The sequence below is a fragment of the Gobio gobio genome (assembly GCF_949357685.1).
Source record: "Gobio gobio genome assembly, chromosome: 23".
NCBI lineage: Eukaryota > Metazoa > Chordata > Actinopteri > Cypriniformes > Gobionidae > Gobio > Gobio gobio.
The window spans coordinates 28,315,525-28,338,974 of NC_137119.1; the positions used below are offsets into that span (position 1 = coordinate 28,315,525).

A 23,450-nucleotide genomic window follows, 5' to 3' on the forward strand; every position below is an offset into this window, starting at 1 on the left:
ATAAATGACATTTAGACATTCGTATAAAAGAGGTAATCAAGAGGTTTTCAACGGGAGGAAAAGAAATGTGCGTGTCTTTCGCTGAGTTTTATCAAGAGCCGGAGAACATCACAGAAGGAGGTCATGTTTTATGGAAAAATATTGTAGCATATTGACACGGGTCAATGATAAGACGTTTTTTTTTTTATCCCGATCTTTTACGTTATTCAACCAATAGGCCTAATAATAATTATAATGTCGTACAGAAATGTCTACACATCTTGTGATGAACATCTTTAATTTATGAATCAGAATTATTATTATTATTGTAGAGCTTTAAGTAAAAATGTGATAGCCTTTATGAGATTGTAAAACGGAATAAAAATGTAGCCTATAATTGTATTAGGCTACAACCTGCAAGTCTTATTAAAAGGTGGAAATTCTTGATAAAATACATTTTGTCAGAAATAATTTTAGTTTTAATTTGCAGTAGTTAGGCACATTCATTCTTTTAACTGTGTTTTCAAATAGGCTATATTGATATTTGAAGACCTTTGCAAGAAGTCCGTTTGTCATGTTACACGAAGCCGTAAAACAGAGGACCCATTTAGATTCTTATAGGCCCGTATTTTATTTATTTATTTATTAATACAAATGCATGTTCCTGATATGTTTATCATATCTTATTTACATTTTTTTGAGGGGAAAAAAAGATTGTGTGCACTCAGGCCTTTAAAGTTTACCTTTCGTACTTTTTATTTAATAGGTTACACCACGTGACATTTTTAGAGACTATATTCACTTAAAATTAAATGTGGGGCAGGCATTGTGACAAATGCAATTGTTTTGGTAAATTATGTTGTATATGTTGTATTGGTTCTACTGACATCTAGTGGACCTGTGAAGCATCAGAGGAAACATTGGCCTTGAACTGTAGACTAAAAGTTAGCACAAAAATGTACCTATATAACCAATTCAGTGAGGCCCGGGAGATGTTGATAACGCACCAAACACGACGTCTCGGGGTATTGTTAATGAGGTCTGTGGATACTTATAGGGGATAATCCACAGCAGTTCATCAGAGACTTCATCTCAAATGAAATTAGCTTCCTGCGTGGCGTTGAGATGGCTTCTCTGGAGTTCAGCTGTGATGGTAATGGCTGCTGTGACAGCTCTCCTCTGACTCAGTCCAGCTCCGTCCCTGTCTCCAGTCCCTGCCTCCGCACGAGGCCAGTTATTCTATTCTCCTCTTTCTTTTTCTCCTTCAGAATTTTAGCTCCCATAGTTATGTTTGTTTTGCTTCCCTATAGCTGGCAGATTGGAAGTGGTCAGGGGTGGCTGAGAGTGATAAAAGGGGATATTTTGCTTTGTTTGTGTGTTTGCGATGGACAGTGTATGTGTGAAAAGGCCACGAATTTGATGTGAATGTATCAGAGGGCATCATTAGTAGAAGTTGACTGCTCTCCAAGCCCTCCAGACCAATTTAGTGGGAGAGACAAAAACGCTTTGAGCTCTGAACTGCACGATGGGGAGCCGAGTGAAGCCATGCAATCTATATTGGATTTCTTACTTCTCTATTTCTTGGCACTTGGAGTCCCTGCGGTTAGGAAGTAGTAACAGTAAATTCAGTCTGTCCCTTGGGGTCACGGCGATCTCACCCCTGTTTGTGACAACATATTTAACAGGGTCCAAAAGTGACACGTGAGGGTCATCCTCTCTTTCCCTCTCCCACTCACAAAAACGCACATTTCCTCATTGAGCTTAGAATAATGAGTTTGAGGCGACACACACGTGGTGTATAAGCATCTGCAAATCAATCGGATGTTACCAGAATCCATGCTGTTCTTTGATATTAGGGCGCTAAGCTATCTAACCACCACATCTGAACCATTATAGCTATAGCCTGCGCGATGTTATGCCAGTTATATTATACTTAACGCATCCGTATTGGTCTATAAAAGTGCATTTTTGTGCATGTCCAAACATAAACACACACAGATGCATTTCCACATAATTCCTTAAATACTTTTTCTGAGCAACCAGCTGCAACAACTGCCAATGAGATTTTCAACACAAGTAATTATGTTTTCGCATGTCCCCCCCCCCCCCTCCTTCCTAAAAAAAATCTTTATAACTAAGCGATTCAAAAGCAATTTTCTCTGTGGGAAGAGAATGTAATTTGCTATTCAGTGACATTCTGATGTGTAAAAAACCAGGAGCCCGTGGTAAAAGGTATCTCTAAAGTCTGTGTACAGTGCATTAATGGGCATAACCGGGGGAGGAGGGGAGAGATGTCAGGGAGGGCACCATTTAATGACTCCAGAATAATCCCTCTCTCATTAGTGAAGGCTCTGAGGATCCACCGGGGCTTGAACTGGTAGAGCGTGGCATGCCGCTACAGTCTTTATCTTCATATTAAACCATTTGCATAACATTACAGCCGCTGGAGAGACTCCCTTAACAAGGCCAGTTGCTCTTCATTTTAAAAGGGGACAGTGGGTGTCTCAGCAAATCTATTCAGCGGTAAGTGGAACTACTGCCGGTGCAAATGCAGCGGGAGGTGAGAGAGATCAGGACGCAGCATTTGGAAGCATATTTATCACACACTTGCTCATGCATCAGGCTCCGTTTGGGGTCCTTCCAAAAATCCACACACACTAGCTCTACCATCTAGCCTGAATTTTCGAGATTTACGGACCGCCTTGCATCCTGTGATTGTGAATTGCACTGAAGGGAATGCGTGGGGGACTGATTTCAAGTCCATCAACATGTAGTTTGTCCAGGGGGGGAGAACATCAAGGCTATATTGTAGAAAATGCTCTTGCTCATCTGTGCACCTATCATGAGCCATTTTTGTCACTCTATTGCCTGTGGAAGAACGTGCCTTACTTTAAGAAAGGTGAGGCGGAGAGAGAGAGAGAGAGAGAGGCGTGACAAAATTAAAATCAGTCATTTTTTCCCTGAGGAGCAGATCAATTTCCGCAGACTGGGTCGAGATATTTTCCGGCATTAGTCTTTCTCGACAGCACCTAAACGGCCTGCCAGCGGGAGTCTCGGCACAGCTGCACGCTTCAGTAGAGAACAGTTACTTCTGCCGCTCTGAGTTTATTTGCGCCTCACCATGAGAATTGCCATAATTTACCCCACCAACACATCACCTCCCCAAAAGATGAGAGAAAGGGAATAGTGTGTGGAATGAAAGAAGCAAATTGATTCGATGTGATATTGTTTTCGGTTTTTTTATTACGCCTATTCATTTTCTCCAAAAGAAATGCACAATTGGACCCGTTCCGAGTTCGGTGTCATACTGTGGAACCTTAGACACAAACCTACATAATGGCTCGGTCTGTTGGCTATGTTTAAATTATGGAAACAACTACAGCATTGGAACAGCTCTGGCCTACTCAAAGTGCAGTGCAGGATGAAGCATGTACAGCGTACAGACTTCCTGTATAGACGTGTGGCACCATCTTTTGAGAAAATGAGACCCTTCTGAGATGATACCAGAAGATCTAAGGCTCTGAGTAGAAACATTAAGAATTTACAGGATGAAAAAAAACAACACTATTTTGAAGGACCAAAGAAACATTACATCTAAAATGTGTGTAATCTAAATGGGTGTTAAATGACATGTACTGGAATCATATGAATTTACCAAAAAAAATGAAGCCAGTAATTTATGTGTTTTGCTGTAATGTGTCAGTAGGAAATATCAGTTTACATTTCCAAACATTCCTTTTGCCATTAATTGTAATAATCCAGTGAGATTATTCTGACAACAGCCGGTGTGCTCCACACGGAGATCTGATCTCACCATAATCGAGTCTGTCTGGGATTACATGAAAAAACTGAAAAAAACTGAGATAGACTAAATCCAGAAGAACCGCAGAAACCTCTCCAAGACGCTTGAAGAAAGACTATATGCAAGTGCAGGGCCGTGTGCACAGACATTTTCGAGGGGCAGTGGCCTAAACCAAAAAAAGGGGCACTATAAGGGGGTTGAGTATCATCTTAATGTAGAGATTGAATAACAAACCTTTTACAATCATATTGCAAATACAATTATTAGGCTGCGCTAATTTGATTTGATTTTTAATGTTTTTTTAAATGTTGTAGCTTTAGCAAAGGAGAATTGCTAAAATTATTGAATATATTTTGAGACAACGGTCTTGTTAATGATTTTCAGTTTTGTTCAAAGTAAATTAAGCAACAGTTTTTCAATAACGGAAGATTATGTAAAAGTATTTGGGGTAAAAGGCACAATAATGAACATGAACGGTTGACTTTTCCATTTATTTGACACATGACATGGTTAGATTCAGATGGTAAATATGATATATAGCGTTGGGTGTCCACCTTAGAGATAATCATCTTATTTATAGTCTAATGAAACCATAATATTTAAAAATATGATAATAATCATATCATATAATAAAAATATATATTTATTTGTTACTACTGTAAAGCTTTATTAAATTGTTATGGGATTTCATTCAATGCGTTCAGAGTCTTTACTTTAAAAAAGTTTCAGTACTTTTAAACTAGCCTATATTTTTATATTAACATATTTGAATATTTATTGAACAATAATTATTTTATTTATCAAAACAAACAGAAATTGGAATGCTACAAACTTTGCTAACTTTGCTAGTATTAACAATTTATACTTTATAGGAGTTAAAGTGTGACAAACTGTCTGCTAAATATTATACATGATGCTGGCATGCTGAAGCTTTGAATCCATTGCAATGTTAAATGGGAATTAGCCTCCCTTTGCTCTTTCTCACTCTTTTTGTCTTCTTTTTGGTGAAATCATTGTTTTTTTGTCTACAAAGTGTGCCGACAACATCAAATTCTGTGTTATTTATATTAGATCAGGTGCAATAATTTAATTAGAAAATTAATTATCTTCCAAGAACGAGGATATTTTGCAAATTGTTAGCACTAATAGAAAACCAGGAGCAAAACGTTACCGACAAAAATACAAAAACAAACTACCAAATTATTCCGCGGATCAAACACTGTCTGGAATGTGGATTGTAGTTTGTTTACCTGTTAATGGGACAACATTCTGGAACTGTCGTCTCCACAAGGCTGTGAGCGATGGAGCGAGCGGGAAAACACGGATTAACGGAATTAGTGGATTTTTAGCGGAACGGAACGCTTTTATGGGAATCCTTTGGGGGTGAGGGAGCGAAGGGGGGGAAGAGGGGCACCTCAGCCGATGAGAGCAGAGGGGCAGTGGCTCTAGCCACCAGGCCACCCCCCTGTGCAAGTGTAGGACAAAAGCTGTTTTAAACGCAAAGGGTGGTCACACCAAATATTGATTTGTTAGTTCACCCCAAAATGAAAATTCTGTCATTAATTCCTCACCCTCATGTCGTTCCAAACCTGTAAGAACTTTGTTCATCTTCGGAACACAAATTAAGATATTTTTGATGAAATCCGAGAGCTCTCTGAACCAGCCGTAGTCAGCAACGTCATTGCAACTTTTCCAGTAAAGACATTGTTAAAATAGTCAGTGTGACTCCAGTGGTTCAACCGTTCAACCTTAATTTTATGAAGCGAAACTTTATTCAACAATTTCTTCTTGTCTGTGTCATTCTCCTACGTAGTGTAAACATTGTAGCGCTTCCGAGTTCTACTTCAGAATGGCGGCTCACTACGTCAGCATTACACACATGCGTCGTGGTACTCACGTGAACAGCGCCGGCCAATGGTAAGCCAGCGTATTGACGTAGAACTCGGAAGCGCTGCACTGTATTTACGTCAACAGCGTAGGAGAATGACACAGACAAGAAGAAATTGTTGAATATGTCGTTATTTTTGTTTGTTTTTGCACACAAAAAGTATTCTCGTCGCTTTATAACATCAAGGTTGAACCACTGGAGTCACATGGACTATTTTAACAATGTCTTTGCTATCTTTCTGGACCTTGAAAGTTGCAATGACGTTGCTGCCTATGGCTGGTTCAGAAAGCTCTCCGATTTCATCAAAAATATCTTCTTCATCTTCATCTTCATCTCCGAAGATGTCTTACGGGTTTGAAACGGGTGAGTAATTAATGACAGAATTTTCATTTTTGGGTAAACTAACCCTTTAATGGAAGTTAATTGATAAATAAAATCTATTTAGGACATTTATTTTTGAAAGCATCCTCACTTTACAGCATTTTTACACAAGTGCCTAAAACTTTTCATAGTATTGCAGCTGTGAAGTTTCTCAGTTTTTTCCTTTTTCTTCATGTAATCACAGACAGACTCAATGGTGATATCAGATCTCTGTGGATAACAGAGATGGAAACTCAAGTCTGCGATTTGGTTCGAGTCGCACTTAAGTCGCAAGTCATTTTTTTAAGTCTTGACTTGGACTCGCGAACAACTGAACTGAGACTTGACTCATACGCAATGTATGACCCTGTCCGACTCATTTCCACAAACGAGGCACGCAGATGGAAATGTTCTTCTTTGTGACGTTTACGGTAACGCTTGTCCATGCACAGGCTTTGTTATCGCCGGCGCTCACTGGAAGACTACATTATCCAGCATTGCTTGAGATCTACAGAAAACTACGGCAACTCAAATAGCTCAAAATGCACAGCACTGTTGTTGTTGAAAATACTAACGTGCCTAAAATTTTTGCACAGTAGCCCACTGTATGGAATTCCAAAGCTGCCAATATTAAAAAATAAATAAATGTACAAATAAATTTAAAAAAGCACAAATAAATATGGAAAAATTAAATATATACATAAATAAGGAAATAAATGTACAAATAATTATTGATTTTTTTATTTTTATTTTTGCTTTTCTATGTATATTTATTAATATATTTATTTTGTGCTTTTTTACATTTATTTATATATGTATTTATTTGTAATATTGGCAGCTTTGGAATTCCATACCACTGTAGTACATGCAAAAAAATAGCCTAAATAAAACAATTAACTAGAAATATCATGTTTGACCAGGTGGGGAGGGTTGTGACTATTTGTACTTTCTGGGCACACAAAAATGCAACTAACAAACCTATAGGCATACATTTACCACACTGCAAATGGTTAACCCATTAGCCTTTGTTTTGTAAGCTATATTTCTATATTTTTTTCCTTTTCTGTTTTTCTAACACGAAATTGTGAGTTAAACTTAGTTTAAGCATAGTTAAATTTTAAAAAAACAAACAATAACCACAACAATGATGTCTACTAACAAAATTACTCCCTGGACTCCCCTAGCGAACAAGAAATAGCCCTACGTGCATTTATTAAAGGATTGAGAATGGACTTTACGATCTTGGCTAAACTGACATTTGCTGTACCTATGCCAGGGGTCATTCTTTGCACGATTTGTGGACATCAAACCTCTCCTCCCCTCTCAAACGTTGCCCAAATCTCTAGTTGCGTCACGAGTCGTGTCTGAGTCTAATTAAAACCATATTGAGAAAAACGTAAATACGACCCAAGTCCCTCCTTCGGTCCTCTGCAGGGAGAGAGCGCTGACTCGGTACGAGCGGTTTTAAGGGACGGAAGAACTCCTGTGTCATTTGAGGAAAGTTGCAGTTCGTTTTGAAAAGTTTAAATATTAGGCTACTAGACCACATCAGTAAAGCACAATGGCTGGTTTAAAGGTAAGTGTACTTTGGACTCTATATGGACGAATGCTTGTCTAAAATAGCCAAAAACTGATCAAATTCAATACATTTATGACGCTATATTGTAATATCGTAAGCCTAATTCAGTTTTATTCATCATATTTTCCAGTTTTTTAACGTTTTCGTCAAATAATTTTTTTTTCCAAACTGTTTTTTTATTATTATTTACAGACACATATATAGGCTACCAAATGTTAAAACTATGCTTGGTTATTATTATGTTTTGCTGTAGACACTTCACTACACATCATCTGAGCATAGTGATGTCCGAATCTCTCTTTTGAGTCGGATCTTTTTAATGAGTCGCTAGAAATGATTCACAAACCCGGTTTTGGCATCTTTAGCCTAAGTAGATCGGAGAAACCTAAAGAAAAGCCTAAACATGCTTTTGGTAAACGCAGCTCTGAAAGATTTGTTCACGAAACATTTATTTTTCCGAGCGATTCTCGGGTGGACAACTTTTCTGGAGATTTAGTTGAATTTCTGTTTTGTTTAATGTAATTGCAAATATTTAGGTATTGTTTTATAAGCTGAATTATAGAACTGATCAACAAACTTAACTGGGACACATGTCATTACAACAAACACCATGATTTATAAAACGTAAACAGTAATGCCTATGGAATAAAGACATCGGTCAACTGGTTGTATGAACCGGTTCTTTGAATTTAATTGCTTGAAAGAACCGATTCGAATGGAATTGATTCAAACATCGCTGCATGAGGAGGATTTGCAGGGCGTTCCAACCTGACCAATCAGATCACTTGAATCCGCAGCTGCCCAGATGAGGTTAATTTCTGCTCTACTGTAAAGTTATAGGCTACATAAAACTTTTTAGGTTCATGAATGCTTTTAATCATATTACTTGTTTTATAGAACACAGGCCTAATGTCAAGAGAAATTTAGCATAGCCCCGATAGTGGACTCTTGCTAATCTCAATCGTCTACTTGTAGACAAGAATGTAAACAACTGGCCAAATAGAAACATTTTTGTCAGGTGTTTTCAGTTGAAATCTTACATAATTATTGTTTATCGTCATATTTTACCCCTCAATATGTTATGTTTTCAATAAGCCTATGCAAGATTGAGATCTTTTAAGAGCTGCTCTGAACACATCTGCAGATGCATCATGACTAAGCACATTTGTTGTCGCTCACTCATAGGAAAGAGGAGATACTAGGAGGGTTTTACACGGCTTCTTTTGTGACTTACTATTACCTATTATCAACTTTTGCCATCTATGATTCTGAAAATATGAACTCATGCTTACATTAGTCATATAACTGTTTTATAGTACATGAGTGGTTTTGGCAATGAGTTTGCCTCTGAGGACCCTCGCTGTCCAGGATCTCTACCTGAGGGACAGGTAATACCAAAACTTTGATCACCTACCTGACTTATAAAAATTGCACATCAAATGCTCAGTTTAGATTATTGTCTTATAGAACAATCCACAAGTGTGTCCATATGGCCTGTATGCTGAGCAACTCTCTGGTTCTGCCTTCACTTGCCCTCGGTCGTCCAATAAGCGAAGGTATGGAGTTTTGAAAAAAGACAGTTTTATAACATAACAGTCGAAACTAAACTCTTAAGATTTGTAAGAACTGAGCACAGCATACTTATGTGTTTATAGCTGGCTGTACCGCATTTTACCCTCTGTGCGCCACAAACCTTTCACTCCGATGAGCTGTGGAGATCTCACAGAGAACTGGAATGAAGTGGAGCCTGATCCCAACCAGCTACGATGGAAGCCATTTAACATCCCCAAATCTTCAGAGAAAAAAGTGGATTTCATATCGGTAAAAGATTTCATCCATGTACATACTGCTCATATTTCCTTCATATTTAAATCATCTTCAGTCTCAGCCTCATTGGTTTGATATATTCAGGGTCTACATACAGTCTGTGGAGCTGGAGATTCAAAATCTCGTAATGGAATCGCCATCCACATGTACACCTGTAACACTTCAATGACCGACAAGTCAGTTTGAATTGAATTCAACTCACCAATGATTTTACCTTAATTCTTTGTTCATTATGTTTTTTTTAATAAGATTTACTTACACTTTTTTCTTTTCATAGATGTTTCCAAAATGCAGATGGGGATTTCCTGATTGGTAAGCTTGTGATCTTGTTATTCACTGCCATATTTCCCCAAGATTATTACATTTTCATCTTTCAGGGTTAAAGGGTTAGTTCACCCAAAAATGAAAATTCTGTCATTAATTACTTACCCTCATGTCGTTCGACACCCGTCAGACCTCCGTTCATCTTCGGAACAGAAATGAAGATATTTTAGTTGAAATCTGATGGCTGTGAAAGGCCTCCATTGGCACAATGGCACCGTTCACTCTTAAGACCCTTAAAAGGTACTAAAGACGTCGTTACAAAGTCCATCTCACTACAGTGGTTCTAAAATAACTTTATGAATCGGCAAATAGTTTTTGTGCGCAAAAAAACCCTAAATAACGACTTACATAGTGATGACGATTTCAAAACAAAGCATCATGAAGCTTCGAAGCGTTATGAATCACTGAGTCGATTCAGCGGTTTGAATCGCCAAATTTCAGCAGTTTGGCGGTTTGACACGCGATCCGAATCATCATTCGGCTCAGTGATTCATAACGCTTCGAAGCTTCATGATGCTTTGTTTTGAAATCGTCATCACTATATAAGTCGTTATTTAGGGTTTTTTTGCGCACAAAAACTATTGTCGCCGATTCATAAAGTTATTTTAGAACCACTGTAGTGAGATGGACTTTGTAACGACGTCTTTAGTACCTTTTAAGGGTCTTGAGAGTGAACGGTGCCATTGTGCCAATGGAGGCCTTTCACAGCCATCAGATTTCAACTAAAATATCTTAATTTCTGTTCCGAGGATGAACGGAGGTCTGACGGGTGTCGAACGACATGAGGGTAAGTAATTAATGACAGAATTTTCATTTTTGGGTGAACTAACCCTTTAATAGTTGACATAGATGCATTTAAAAGTTATTTATTAGTAATGCCTTTTCAATAACACTGCAATGTGTGTTTCAGTGCCTCAACAAGGAGAAATCCTGATTACTACAGAATTTGGAAAGATGATGGTGGATCCCAATGAGATTTGTGTCATTCAGGTGCCACTCTAATATCTATATCTGAGATTTGGTCAAGAGTCGGTAAGACTTTTTCTTGTTTTTGAAAGAAGTCTCGTATGCTCGCCAAGGCTGCATTTATTTGATAAAAAGTGATAATGTGAAATATTATTGCAATTTAAAAGAACGGTTTTATATTTTTCATACATTTTAAATGTATTTTATTCCTGTGATGGCTAAGCTGAAATTTTAGCATCATTACTCCAGTCTTCAGTGTTACATGATCCTTCAGAAATAATTATAATATGCTGATTTGATGCTCAAGAAATGTCTTATTATCAATGTTTATTTAAACATCTAATCTGAAGCTCAAGAACAGTGCGTAGAGAGCTTCAAGGAATGGGTTTCCATGGCCAAGCACTAGGGATGAAACGATTACCGGTTTCACGATAAACCACGATAAAATTTAGTGACGGTTAGTAATATCGTATAAAATTTAATTATCATTAAAACCGCGTGCGATTATCACGATTGTGAAAACTCGTGGTAAATCTTGTCCAGTCAGTCTGACGCAGCGCAGCGCTGTTTTTTGAATGAGGAAAAATGGCAGAAGGCAGTGACAGCGCCGGGAGATTTTTCAGCCTCTAAAAGGATCAAATCTGAGGTGTGGTCATATTTTGGCTTTTACAAAAGTCCTGAGGGAAACTTAATCGAAGATGGTCACCCTGTCTGCAAACATGCCAGAAGAAAGTCGCTGTAATAGGGGGAACACTTCAAAACTACGAACGCAAGGCAAGTGGACTTTGACCTCAATACCAAAACTACTTCTGGGAAATAATAACGTGACGCGAACGAACAAATTCAGACAAGACTAGGGTGACATTTAAGGGATAATAATCAGGGCCTGACATTAACAACCGCCATTTGCGGGTGTAACGTTATCTCGGCTGCACACTAGCCACTCTGGCGGTTGAACTTATCAGGGGCGCCGCTAAGGGGGGAAAAGTTAGGACAATTCTAAGGGCCCACGCACTTTTGGGGCCCCCAGAGATTGGTTTTATTAGTAGTAATAGTACTAGTAGTAATGTAATAGAAATTATAAATGTATAATCTACCAAAGAGTTACAAATATAACAAAACTATAGCTTATTTCTGCATTTCCGGCAAAATCCAGCAACCGCTCACGTTCACAGGTAAAACGACATTTGCTCAAATCCCACTCTGACATGAAATTTCTCTGTACTGTAGGCTAATATACTTCTTGTAGCCATTAAGAAAAAGTATTTAGTTTTATATTTATGTTTAAATATCATGTTATTTTTTTATGTCTATATATCTATAGTTGTCAATCTGTCAATCTATGTTAATTGTGAAAAGTGAACAGCAGTGAGAGGACACATAAGATGCGCAATGCCAGGAGACATGGAGTGGGTCAGACATGATTGTGACCACTTTATTAAGTTTTGTTTTGTAGAAAGCCTTTCTTTAAAGTAAATTTCGTTTTGTATAAATTGTATCTTAATTTTAATCAATGTATCAGCCAATTGGGGCATTCTGGGTTGAGCGAGCGCAGCTTAATTGGTCAGTATTATTAAATTGCAGACAAAGATTTGGGATAGCTAGGTTGGTGCGGTAGGGGGCCCAACATCATATTCTTTCATAGGGCCCAAAATTTTCTACCGGCGCCCCTGGAACTTTTTATAATCTTCTCAAAAGCCATCTGTTATAATCGCGTTGCGCATTATAACCACTCACACGTGTTTCTATTGAGTTTATGAATGCGATATCTAATAATCAGAGGCGTTCAGATTAGCCAGAGTTTTGTTCAGAGCGCGCGCCGCTCTCACTGAAATCTGCACTCAAAGCAGAGATAAACGTGCGATGTACGCAAGAGATTCACTCATCATACAGTGGTTGACCGTTTTTGTTCTATTTCAGCAGCGAAAATAGTTTCAAACAAACACAGCAGAACCACAGCGCATCTGATGTGACTGGCATAAAGTTGGTGAATTTAGGGACCGTCTCTAAAGTTACACACAACATTGGTAACGTTATACACGTTTGAAACTTTAATAGCATTTGAAGACAATGAAAGTCATAAAACTGGCTGTAAAGTGATCATCTAGGTGTCAGGTATGATGCAGTCATTTTGATATTTAATAAAATAAACTGTCAAATCATATGGAAATATGGATATGCATTATTTCTCTAGGATACTGTTTGGGCTCTTACACAAAACATGCTAGATTTAAATGCATCATTGCTGAACACTGATGAGAATATTGCTTGAGAATATATTTACAGATATAATATTAGAGATTATATTTACGACAAATTATTATTATTTATGCATTATGCGTTGCTATTGATGACGGCCATTATAAGGAAGGAAATCCCACAGAATAGAATCTAGCTTAAAAAAGTGCATAGAGCTGCTTTATTTATTTGTTGTTTGTTGATTTTCAAATATAAAACTTGTTGAAATGTTCTAAGTGTGTGCATCGGTTCTTTTTGAACACTTTCAACTAATTTGATTCGTGATAATATTGATAACCGTGATAATTTAGGTCACTATAATCGTGATGTGAAATTTCCATACCGTTTCATCCCTACCAAGCAGCTGCATCCAAGCCTTACATCACCAAGTGCAATACAAAGCGTTGGATGCAGTGGTGTTAAGCACGCCGCCACTGGACTCTAGAGCAGTGGAGACTTGTTCTCTGGAGTGACAAATCACGTTTCTCTGTCCGGCAATCTGATGAGTCTGGGTTTGGCGGTTGCTAGGAGAACGGTATTTGTCTGACTGCATTGTGCCAAGTGTAAAGTTTGGTGGAGGGGGGGATTATGGTGTGGGGTTGTTTTTCAGGGGTTGGGCTTGGCCCCTTAGTTCCAGTGGAAGGAACTCTTAATGCTTCAGCAGACCAAGACATTTTGGACAATTTCATGCTCCCAACTTTGTGGGAACAGTTTGGGGATGGCCAACAAGCTGCAAAGGGTGGGCCCATATGAAAAAGCAGGCATCCCAAAACCTTTGGCTATATATATATATATATATATATATATATATATATATATATATATATATATATATATATATATATTAAAAATGAAGAAAAAATTAATTAATACTATTATATAGCAAAGGTACATTAAATAGATAAAAAAGACAGTAAAAACATTCATGAAATTAATAAATATTACAAAAAGTATGTATAATAAATGCTGTTCTTTTTAACTTTCTATTAATCAAAGAATCCTGAAAAAAACAAATCACTTCCATAAAAATATTAAGCAGCAACACTGCTTTGGTGCTAAAGAAAAATGTCTTATTATTTTTAATGTTAAACAATTAAAAATAATAAGAAATTTTTCTTTAGCACCAAATGAAAATATTAGAATCATTTCTGAAGGATCGCGTGACACTGAAGACTGGAGTAATAATGCTGAAAATTTAACTTTGCCATCTCAGGAATAAATTACATTTTTAAAATATATTACAACAGAAACCAATAAATTGTAATTGTAATAATATTTCACAATATTACTATTGTTACTGTATTTTTTATCAAATAAATGCAGCCTTGGTGAGATGAGAGACTACTTTCAAAAAACCTTGATGGGTAGGCTACTGTTACATTTCTTCAGGATTCATTGATGAATACAAATCTGAAAAAGCATTTTATTTTATATATATATACACATTTTTTTTGTAACAATGTGTAATGTATATAATCTATAATGTCACTTTTGATTAATTGCATTCTTGCTGAGTAAAAGTAATTTCTTCAAAAAAAAACAAAAAAAAACCCCAAACATTTGAACTATAGAGTACATTAATTTTTGCATTAAATATTCTCATGAACAACAAATTATTTATGTTTTTCAGCAAGGGATGCGTTTTAGTGTTGATGTGTTTGGAGAGACCAGGGGATACATTCTAGAGGTGTTTGGAGCCCATTTTGAGCTGCCTGACCTGGGTCCTATAGGTGTGTCCAACACAATTTCTTATTTAATGTCTCTGAACAATATTTTGCTTTCATTGGCTGCTGAGAAAAGTCCATTCATTTGCTTCTAAATGCAGTTCATTTCTACCTTGCAGGGGCTAATGGACTGGCTAACCCCAGGGACTTCCAAACGCCTGTGGCTTGGTACGAGGACCGTACTGTAGCCACCGGTTACACCATTATCAACAAGTACCAGGGAAAGCTCTTTTCATGTCAACAGGTACCATGAAATGATCGCGTCATTAGTAATTTCCATTACTAACACTGCTGCATCAATAAAGCACTGAATATTTATGGATTACACACAATCTGTACAATCCATGCTGGATATGTTTTTAATAAGATCAAGATTTCAAGCATTAAACATTCATTTTGCACTAAATGTATTTCCCCGTGTCCTGTCGAGTGAATAATTGACTTGTTATGGCTGTCAGGAGCAAATTAGAGAAGCATCACAAGGCAATATCACCCATTGTAACGAAGACAAAATGCAGTTAGAGCACATCTATAGCTGAGCAGACAGGTCCCATCATCTGTACTCGGTTTAAATGGTTTACAGTCTTGAAGGAGAAGGTACTGCCTTATTCTGTCGTTTTGTCCTCCAACTGAGTGCTAAAATTGCTTAAATTAGCTTATTATTTGCTTGACTGGGAAAATATGTTTGTTTTGTGTGTATGAGTGTTTTTTTCTTTCTTCGTTTTAATAGATTCTGGTAGAGTTATCCCAAGAACTGTTATGCCTGTGAGATTACAAACCGTGGGTCCCAGAAACCCCAGGGTGCACAGAGTGTCTTTGTGTGACTGAATGTAACTGTAAAAACAGCCGTGTTCTTGTTTGAGTAGCTGGATTTGTGTTTGGTGTACAGTTGTGACTGATGTTTTACCTGTATGTGTGTGTCTGTACATGTGGGTAGGTTGAAACAACAGGAGGGCGCATGAGGGTCAGGACAGCAGGCAGTCTTTGCTTTAATGAATTATATTGATTTTGCTAGCAGCATTCAAAACCTGCCTGCTGCAGCATTGTCAATCGAAGGGTGTAAAATTGCGGTTTTTAACGAAGACATTTTTTCGCCCTGTAACCTACTATTTCAAGTACAAGTGTAGAGCGTCAAAACAAGGCGATACGGTTTAAACGGTTTATTGAGGACGTTAATCGTACGTCTTCGTGTTGTGAGTTCGACATTACTATTGATTAAGGTCAACAGAAATTCATTATGTGGTTTATTATTATTTACAGTACAGTTTTTGTCATTGTAAATGTGTTCTAATAGGACTTTTCGCCATTTAATGTGGTGTCATGGCACGGAAACTACACACCGTACAAATACAATCTGGAGAACTTCATGGTCATCAACGGTGTGGCGTTTGATCACGCAGTGAGTCATTTTCTTTATTTGACGTCTTAAAATCAACACATTTGTACTCTAATTTAAATTACCTGAATCTTTACTTCCAGGATCCCTCGATTTTCACCGTTCTGACAGCCAAGTCCACTCGCCCAGGTGTGGCCATTGCAGATTTTGTGATCTTTCCCCCTCGCTGGGGTGTAGCTGACAGTACCTTTCGGCCTCCCTACTACCATAGTAAGTCTGCGTCGTTGACTACATACTTGTATTGAAACCAAGCGACGTTTTAAGCGGTGAATGAGCGCCCTCTGTCTGTGCTAAAGGGAACTGCATGAGCGAGTTTATGGGATTAATCAAAGGCCACTATGAAGCAAAGGAAGAGGGTTTCCAGCCCGGAGGAGCCAGCCTCCACAGCATAATGACTCCACATGGCCCTGATTTCGACTGTTTTGAGAAGAACAGCACAGCCGTTCTCAAACCAGAGAGAGTTGCGGAGGGCACTATGGTAATGTTTAGATATTTCTTTAATAAATACATGATGTAAAAGGCCAGAACAGATTTTAAACAATGCTGTATCCAACAGGCATTCATGTTTGAGTCTTCCTTCAGCATGGCTGTGACCAAGTGGGGATTGGACACCTGTCACCGTCTGGATAAGAACTACTATAAATGCTGGGAGGCAATAAAGAGTCACTTCAATCCAAACTGGAAACCCAGCAGCAAATAAAACATGACGTACATAGTTAAAACTCGAGAGAAATGTCAGTCACCATAATATTTGATATGCCTGACATGTGGATCACAACGATTTTAGCACTAGATATGAGAGGTTTAGTTAAAGGGATAGTTCACCCAAAAATGAAAATTACCCCATGATTTACTCACCTTCAAGCCATCCAAGGTGTATATGACATTCTTCTTTCAGACTAATACGATCAGAATTATATATAAAAAAAATGTCCTGGCAAATCCATGCTTTATAATGGCAGCCCAAAAAAGTGCATCCATCCATTATAAAAGTACTCCACACGGCTCCAGGGGGTTAATAAAGGCCTTCTGAAGCTAATCGATCGGTTTGTGTAAGGACATATCCATATTTAACACGTTAAAAATTAAAATATCTAGCTTCCGGCAGACCGCCTTCCGTATTCAACTTACAGAAAAAGCGTAACTGCTGCAACGCATGATGTTTGACGTAGCATAAACATTTTGAACGGCGAGAGGCGTTACACTTTCTTCATAAGTTGGATACAGAAGGCGGTCTGGCAGAAGCAAGTTATTTTACTTTTGTTAAGTTTTAAAAATCGATATTTTTCTTACACAAACCCATTGATTCGCTTCAGAAGGCCTTTATTAATCCCCCAGAGCCGTGTGGATTACTTTTATAATGGATGGATAAACTATCCCTTTAACCAGAGATATAACAATAAAACCTTCTATTGGAACCAATAAAACTAAATGAAATGACAAAAATACTGTGTGGTTACTTATTTGTCAACAATAACTGTGATTAACCAAGTTTCAACAATAAAGTATTTTATTTAGTATAATTACAAGTACTATTTGTTACAATAAACAGTGAAATCAGAAAACTATTTTAGGATGACAGCTTATAGGGGCGCTCATAGGTCCCTGCCTTCATCTTGGCCTCCCTTTTGTCCTGGAAAGATAGGGGGGGGGAAATCATTACAAAAAAATGCCACAACTTTGTCATTGTCAATAAGCCTACTGAATAAGATTCAGTATTTCAGCTCACCCTGTCTGTCTTAAAGACAAAGTACAAGACGAAGAGAGGTAAAACTCCAAACAAGCCGCCCAGCAATGATGTTTTAGCAGTTGGTCTGAAGTTGGGGTAGATGTTACTGCCACGCGCATGTATCCACCTTGAAAGAGCAGGATCCTCCTACGAATAAAAACACATGGACGTTTATCACCTGATCTCGAACTGTTTTGACATGTCGGGTTACCTTCTGAAAGTTTCAATAATGCAGTTGTCATTATTTTAAGTAAGAAGGTTTAATGTGAGGATGTATTCTCAATATTAATATAGTCTGGGAGAAATTTTACAGATCACATTTTTCTACATAAATACAACACTGAGTACCCAACCAACCTGGCAGCAATAACTGCTAGCCAGCGAGCAGTGAAGGTCACTCACTGAAGGCTCAATATAATACAATATAGACTTCTAAAACAAGATTGTAGAATACATAAATAGCTATAAAAACATTATAAAATGATACGTTCGTTACAATATGCAATAACAGTGGTTTATAGGGTCACTGTAATCGTTTTACTCTAGGCTAATGTTTGCAGACTGATCATTGGTTCGTCTTACAATAAGCTCTTGCCGATGAGGATTGTTTAGCTGCAACAGATACTGCCTCTTCAGTCGTGATCGCAGAGCCGCTCGGTTCTCCTCAGACCGCCGGTAATCAGGTGAAAGATTGAAATATTCGGCTGGATCTAATGTTTTTGGCCGTGTAGCCAAAGGAGCCTCTTTGTAGTTCGCCATGACTGCGAACGGCGAACAACACGCCCCGACGAAAAAGGAAAGATCTGATTGGCTGCGCGTCACGTTCTTCTTCGGTTTTATCGCGGTTGGCACCAACGCTAAGGTGCATTATCGCCACCTACTGTGTGGAGTGTAGACCTTTCATTAAAAAAGAAATAAATAAAACGACTGAAAGGGCATATTACAGGTTAGAAGCCCCAGGGAGTCAGTGTATAGAAAAATGATGTATAAATACCCTACTAATGCTTTTAAGTTTTTGTGATAAAATTTTACTTCTGTTATCTAAAAATGCCAAAAACGGAAGTGACGTAACGGGAGGGAGTGCGGTCAATTTCAATGATAGGAAAACAAAACAATGGATCTCAATGACAATTCGGAGATAATAATAAATGTTTATTAATCCTCATATGGCAGACCACAACCATACAATTAAGACACACAATCAGGGACAGGCCAGGTTTAGCAATATGCCCTTTAAATCTAAATTCTTTTAACCAGCTCTGTTTTCTTCAATACACTCTCTAATCCATAAATCATTATATTTTTTAGCATTCGTTTTTCCACTGGAGTATTTCGAAGTTCCCTCTTCAGTGTTTCTCGTTCATTAGAATACTTTTGTTGTTATTTTTTTATTAATTGGTTTTAAATACAAATACAGTCAGTGTTACATTGAATAAATAAAGACATAAATACAATAATACAATAAAACAGTGACAAACTTAAAAGTGAAATAAAATTATGAAAATATTTACAAGTAATCACATTTTACAGCTTTCTTATTTTTTAAACAAAACATTGTATTTATGTATTGTTGCACTTTTGATTTTAAAAATAAAGGCTTATTTTCCCCAAATGTACATTTATGTATAGTAAATTTAGCAAAAAGAAGTACCAGATTAATTAAGTAATATTCCTTATGATAAGATTAGTCATAGGGAGGAAAAAACAAATTTTTAAAGCACAGTTGAATGATGTGAGCCTTAATAAAAAATACAGAAATCGGACCAAAAACAAACAGAATAAGGACAACTCCAAAATAAATGATAAAATGTTTCAGAATGTAAACTACAAAATGTACAAAGTATATCAATATCACAATTAAATCTGTTTACAAGATAATAATTACAGGGGTAATATTTACGTGTTTAAGAGACATTTCTTTGTTTTATTTGTGCTTAAATATTCATGTGGAAGCATTAAAATATTTTGACAGACACAAATTGTTGGATGTTGTGCGAATTGTTATTAGTTATATAGGCTACTATTGTAATTTTTGTTAATATATTGGCAACCATATCGGTATCGGCGGTCATATGTTCATTTTTAATGTTATCGACCCAATAAGAAAATTTGGCCGATATATTAAAGCCGATAAATAATGGATTATTTCCTTCAGCTAAAACAACTTCAGATGATTGAAATCACTTCAAAAAGGAAAATAGTTAAGTGCAACATGTGCAGCACAAGTTTGTCATATAGGCTAGCCTACATAAAATTATGAGAATATCATTATAATTGTGTGATGGGACATGGATTTAATGGCGAGACTTTTGCTTTTAAAATCAGGCACTCAAAATTCTATAAATATTTGGATTTAGGTCTATCGGTCAATATATCGGTTTTCGATAATATTTTAGTTAGGTTTTTTATTAGCCTAGTTTTTATTTAGTTGAGTTATTTTAGTCCTTTAAATTGAATCAAAATGTTGCCTTGGCTTTTTTTGGTATAATTTTATTTCACGTATAAGTTTTTCATGGTTTTAGTTTTAGTTAAAGATAACTCTGGTGTATCATTAAAAATCTATTTTTAGAGGAGATGCTTAATATATATTTAACATTTCAAAAATATATATTGACCACACAAGACCAATCGAAAAAGGACTCCATAAGTGTTCATACCCGTTTTATTTATTCAAATGAATAAAGCAAATGAGAAGTGAGAGTGTACATGATACATTCCATTCTCAGATGTTATCCAGATGTTGGCTCACCACTGGACTGTCATCTTGACTGACCGGAGGAATCTTATCAGCGACACAAGCAAAGTCCCTCTGGTCATTCTCCGGCAGCTCATCTACAGGGAGAAAAGGAGAAGAATGGATACTCACTTTGACCAGCAGATGGAGCCACAATGCAACAAAGGTGTATATTTCATGTACAGAGCAGAATGAGGGGAAGACTCTTACCTTTAACTATGCAGCAATTGCTGGTGCCCAAATTCCTCCATTCATTGATATACCTGAGAGACAAGAAAATATATATATATATATATTTTTAAATGGGATATATGATATATGAATACCATAATGTAAAAAAAATATATTTTCATGATTCATAATTAGCCCACATTTCATTTACATAAAATATAATGTGATAAGCTTAATTACTCATCAAAATTAAGAGCATTGGTCCATGCGAGCAGGTCATCCACTTCCTGCTCTGAAACTGAATCTGGTCCAATTTGTTGGCGTGAATCCAACATTCCTTGTGTGGATTTGTGCACAAGCAGAGCTGTTTCACTGTTTTCTGTACGAGTATGCAGGACACCATCAGCATACCTGTGCACAGAATCTGTACTTATTATTATGCTGTCATTCATACCTTATGTACTTATAGTTTTCTGTAATCATTAGTTCTGCAGAACCCATCTTATCACCCATTACAAACAACAGTTACTTTAAATACACATATTTACATTTTCCTCATCCATTCAATTTTTCGAATCTTCCTTTTTCTTGCAACATCTTGTCGCCGAAGGATTTTGCTGTGATGGAATTCAATCTTCTTGTCATTGGTATCTTGAGTTATTGGGTCTTCATACATGGAAATCTTTAATCATAAATGCAATGATAAGACAATGCTCAGTCATGCAACAACATTTGTATATATATATTTTACTCTCACATTTAAATGGTACATGAATAAAAATAAAACTTACTGTAGTGTACTGTATATAAACTACTGGACAAAAGTTAGGAATAATTAAAATGTCAGTGTTTTTGAAAGAAGTCTCTTATGCTCATCCTGGCTGCATTTATTCAACCAAAAATATAGTACAAACAGTGATATTTGGAAATATTATAACAATTTGAAATATCCATTTTCTATTTATAATGTAATTTATATAATGGCCAAACTGAATTTTCACCAGTCAATTCATTAGTTCAGTCTTCAGTGTCACGTGATTTGGTGCTCAAGAAATATTTGAAATTATTATCAATGTTGAAAACTGTTTTTTGCTGCTTAATAGTTTTGGAATAACTGTGCTAAGTAAGATTAAAAAAGTTTGGGGTAAGATAAAAATGTATATATAGATAATAAATGTTTATTTATATACTTCCACGAACATTTTTGGAAGTTGGAATAATCAAGGACCAGTAAAATAATAATAATCTCTCTTTATATATATATAGTCTTAACATATCTGTTCTTTTTAACTTTCTATTCATCACAAAAAATCCTGATACGTTTTGTTTGTTGACTTGCATTGGCATACAAATGGTAAAATGAAAATGAAAGTATTATGACTGTATACCTTGCCAGACAAAATCCTCCAGCCATTGTTCTCCACTCGCTGGTACCACCCAGAATGATCATCCTCATCGCAGATCGTCCGTCGGCCATTATGGATCTGGCTTGGAGCTGGTATCTTTTGCTGTGTGTAATCTTTAGGACTGCAGGCACACATGTCCACTATGGGTGCACGAGTGTATATTTTAAAGTAGATGTTTGGGGGGTAGGTTGGCTGTAATTTTATAAACGTTAGTAAGTAATTTGCAGTTTGTTGTAACTTGTCTGTTTACTTATAATTAGCTTTCCAACAATGTAACCTTCTGGAGCAAAAAACAACCACACATTAGTACAGCATGTTCTTGAGTACAAATAACCGTATGGTGGAAATATGAATAACATCAGCACTCACCCCACCCAGTCTAAATCGAATAAGGGCCCCTGAAGCAGCATCCAATATATTAGCCTATAACATAGGATTAATGAATACGATTTTGCAAAATGTGAAAAAACATCTGATTTAAACTTGCATTGTAGCATAAACGTACCTCTGCAGGGGTAATAAATCTAAGGAGGAGACGTGGATCCCCTTGATTATGGAAGCTCACTAGTTTCTTGAGGTACTTGAAAACAGCAGTATCCTACAAATGACAGGCACAGTATGCACTCATTTTATTTGGGCATTCAAATATGTAACCATGCTGGAGAAACTGTAATATAAATGTTGACTGTGATCACTAACAACATGTTTCCTCCAAGTTCGCTGGATGATCCTGGCTGCTCGGCTGAAAACTGTTTCCAGCTGTGGGACAAGAATGACATTAGTTTCTGACGTAGTTTCTCCATCTGGAGATGTTGAGTGATGCCTAAAAGGGGAGAAGAATGATTGACAGTTTTTTCTATTGATTTACTAATTTAGAAATGAGTCTATATGTTTTGCTGTATTAAATACCTGTCAAAAGAGTTTGTGTGTTCAGTCATTTTCTTGCTCATGCTAGCATTTGCTGCTCAAGGATAAAAAAAGAAAAGAAAAACATTTTAATTATATGAAACGTTAACATCATGGATTTACATTTCAATTAGCCAAACTAAATGAGTACATAATTCTGCTTAGAGAACACATAAATTATACTGTTTAACTGTTCATCTGAGGCTAAAGCTCAGCACCCTGATTAAGCCTTTCCCATGTCAAGGAATGGGAAACTGGTTTATTCAGATTATGAGGATTTCGTTGGATTATGACTCCATACAGATACTCAATTAACAGTTGCTTTTAATAAAACACTTCTATTCAGCCCACAAAATAGTACTTACTTGATCTCTGGAGTCCTTCTCATCTTCAACAAACAGATTATATTTTCAAATATAGC

The 23,450-nt window shown here is 36.8% G+C and overlaps 3 protein-coding genes across 4 annotated transcripts; 1 reads left to right on the forward strand and 2 right to left on the reverse strand.

Moving 5' to 3' along the window:
* Positions 1–7,313: 7,313 nt before the first annotated feature.
* On the forward strand, positions 7,314–17,604 carry hgd (homogentisate 1,2-dioxygenase). Of its 2 annotated transcripts, XR_013815638.1 has the most exons (14): positions 7,314–7,605; positions 8,925–8,996; positions 9,076–9,164; positions 9,264–9,429; positions 9,520–9,611; positions 9,713–9,747; positions 10,670–10,749; positions 14,594–14,693; positions 14,807–14,931; positions 15,982–16,086; positions 16,167–16,293; positions 16,380–16,561; positions 16,640–17,187; positions 17,314–17,525. XR_013815638.1 is itself a non-coding variant. In XM_079805639.1 (13 exons), exons 1-13 carry the CDS (start codon positions 7,591–7,593, stop codon positions 16,781–16,783), a joined length of 1,332 nt encoding a protein of 443 aa, XP_079661765.1. In that variant the 5' UTR covers positions 7,314–7,590; the 3' UTR covers positions 16,784–17,604. The 2 variants fall into 2 exon arrangements, 1 of the variants encoding a protein (XP_079661765.1); XM_079805639.1 differs by having other exon boundaries at positions 16,640–17,604.
* Positions 17,582–18,603, reverse strand: ndufb4 (NADH:ubiquinone oxidoreductase subunit B4). Its single transcript, XM_079805640.1, has 3 exons — positions 18,395–18,603; positions 17,813–17,959; positions 17,582–17,716 (listed from the first exon to the last, which is right to left on the reverse strand). The coding sequence occupies exons 1-3, from the start codon at positions 18,569–18,571 to the stop codon at positions 17,654–17,656; spliced, it is 387 nt and encodes a 128-aa protein (XP_079661766.1). The 5' UTR covers positions 18,572–18,603; the 3' UTR covers positions 17,582–17,653.
* A 1,931-nt stretch (positions 18,604–20,534) lies between these two features.
* cUnh11orf65 (chromosome Un C11orf65 homolog) lies at positions 20,535–23,073 on the reverse strand (the record flags this gene model as incomplete). Its single annotated transcript, XM_079806831.1, has 9 exons — positions 20,535–20,644; positions 20,757–20,809; positions 20,958–21,128; positions 21,266–21,399; positions 22,106–22,315; positions 22,493–22,546; positions 22,629–22,721; positions 22,823–22,946; positions 23,033–23,073. 9 exons carry the CDS (start codon positions 23,071–23,073, stop codon positions 20,535–20,537), a joined length of 990 nt encoding a protein of 329 aa, XP_079662957.1.
* Positions 23,074–23,450: the final 377 nt, after the last annotated feature.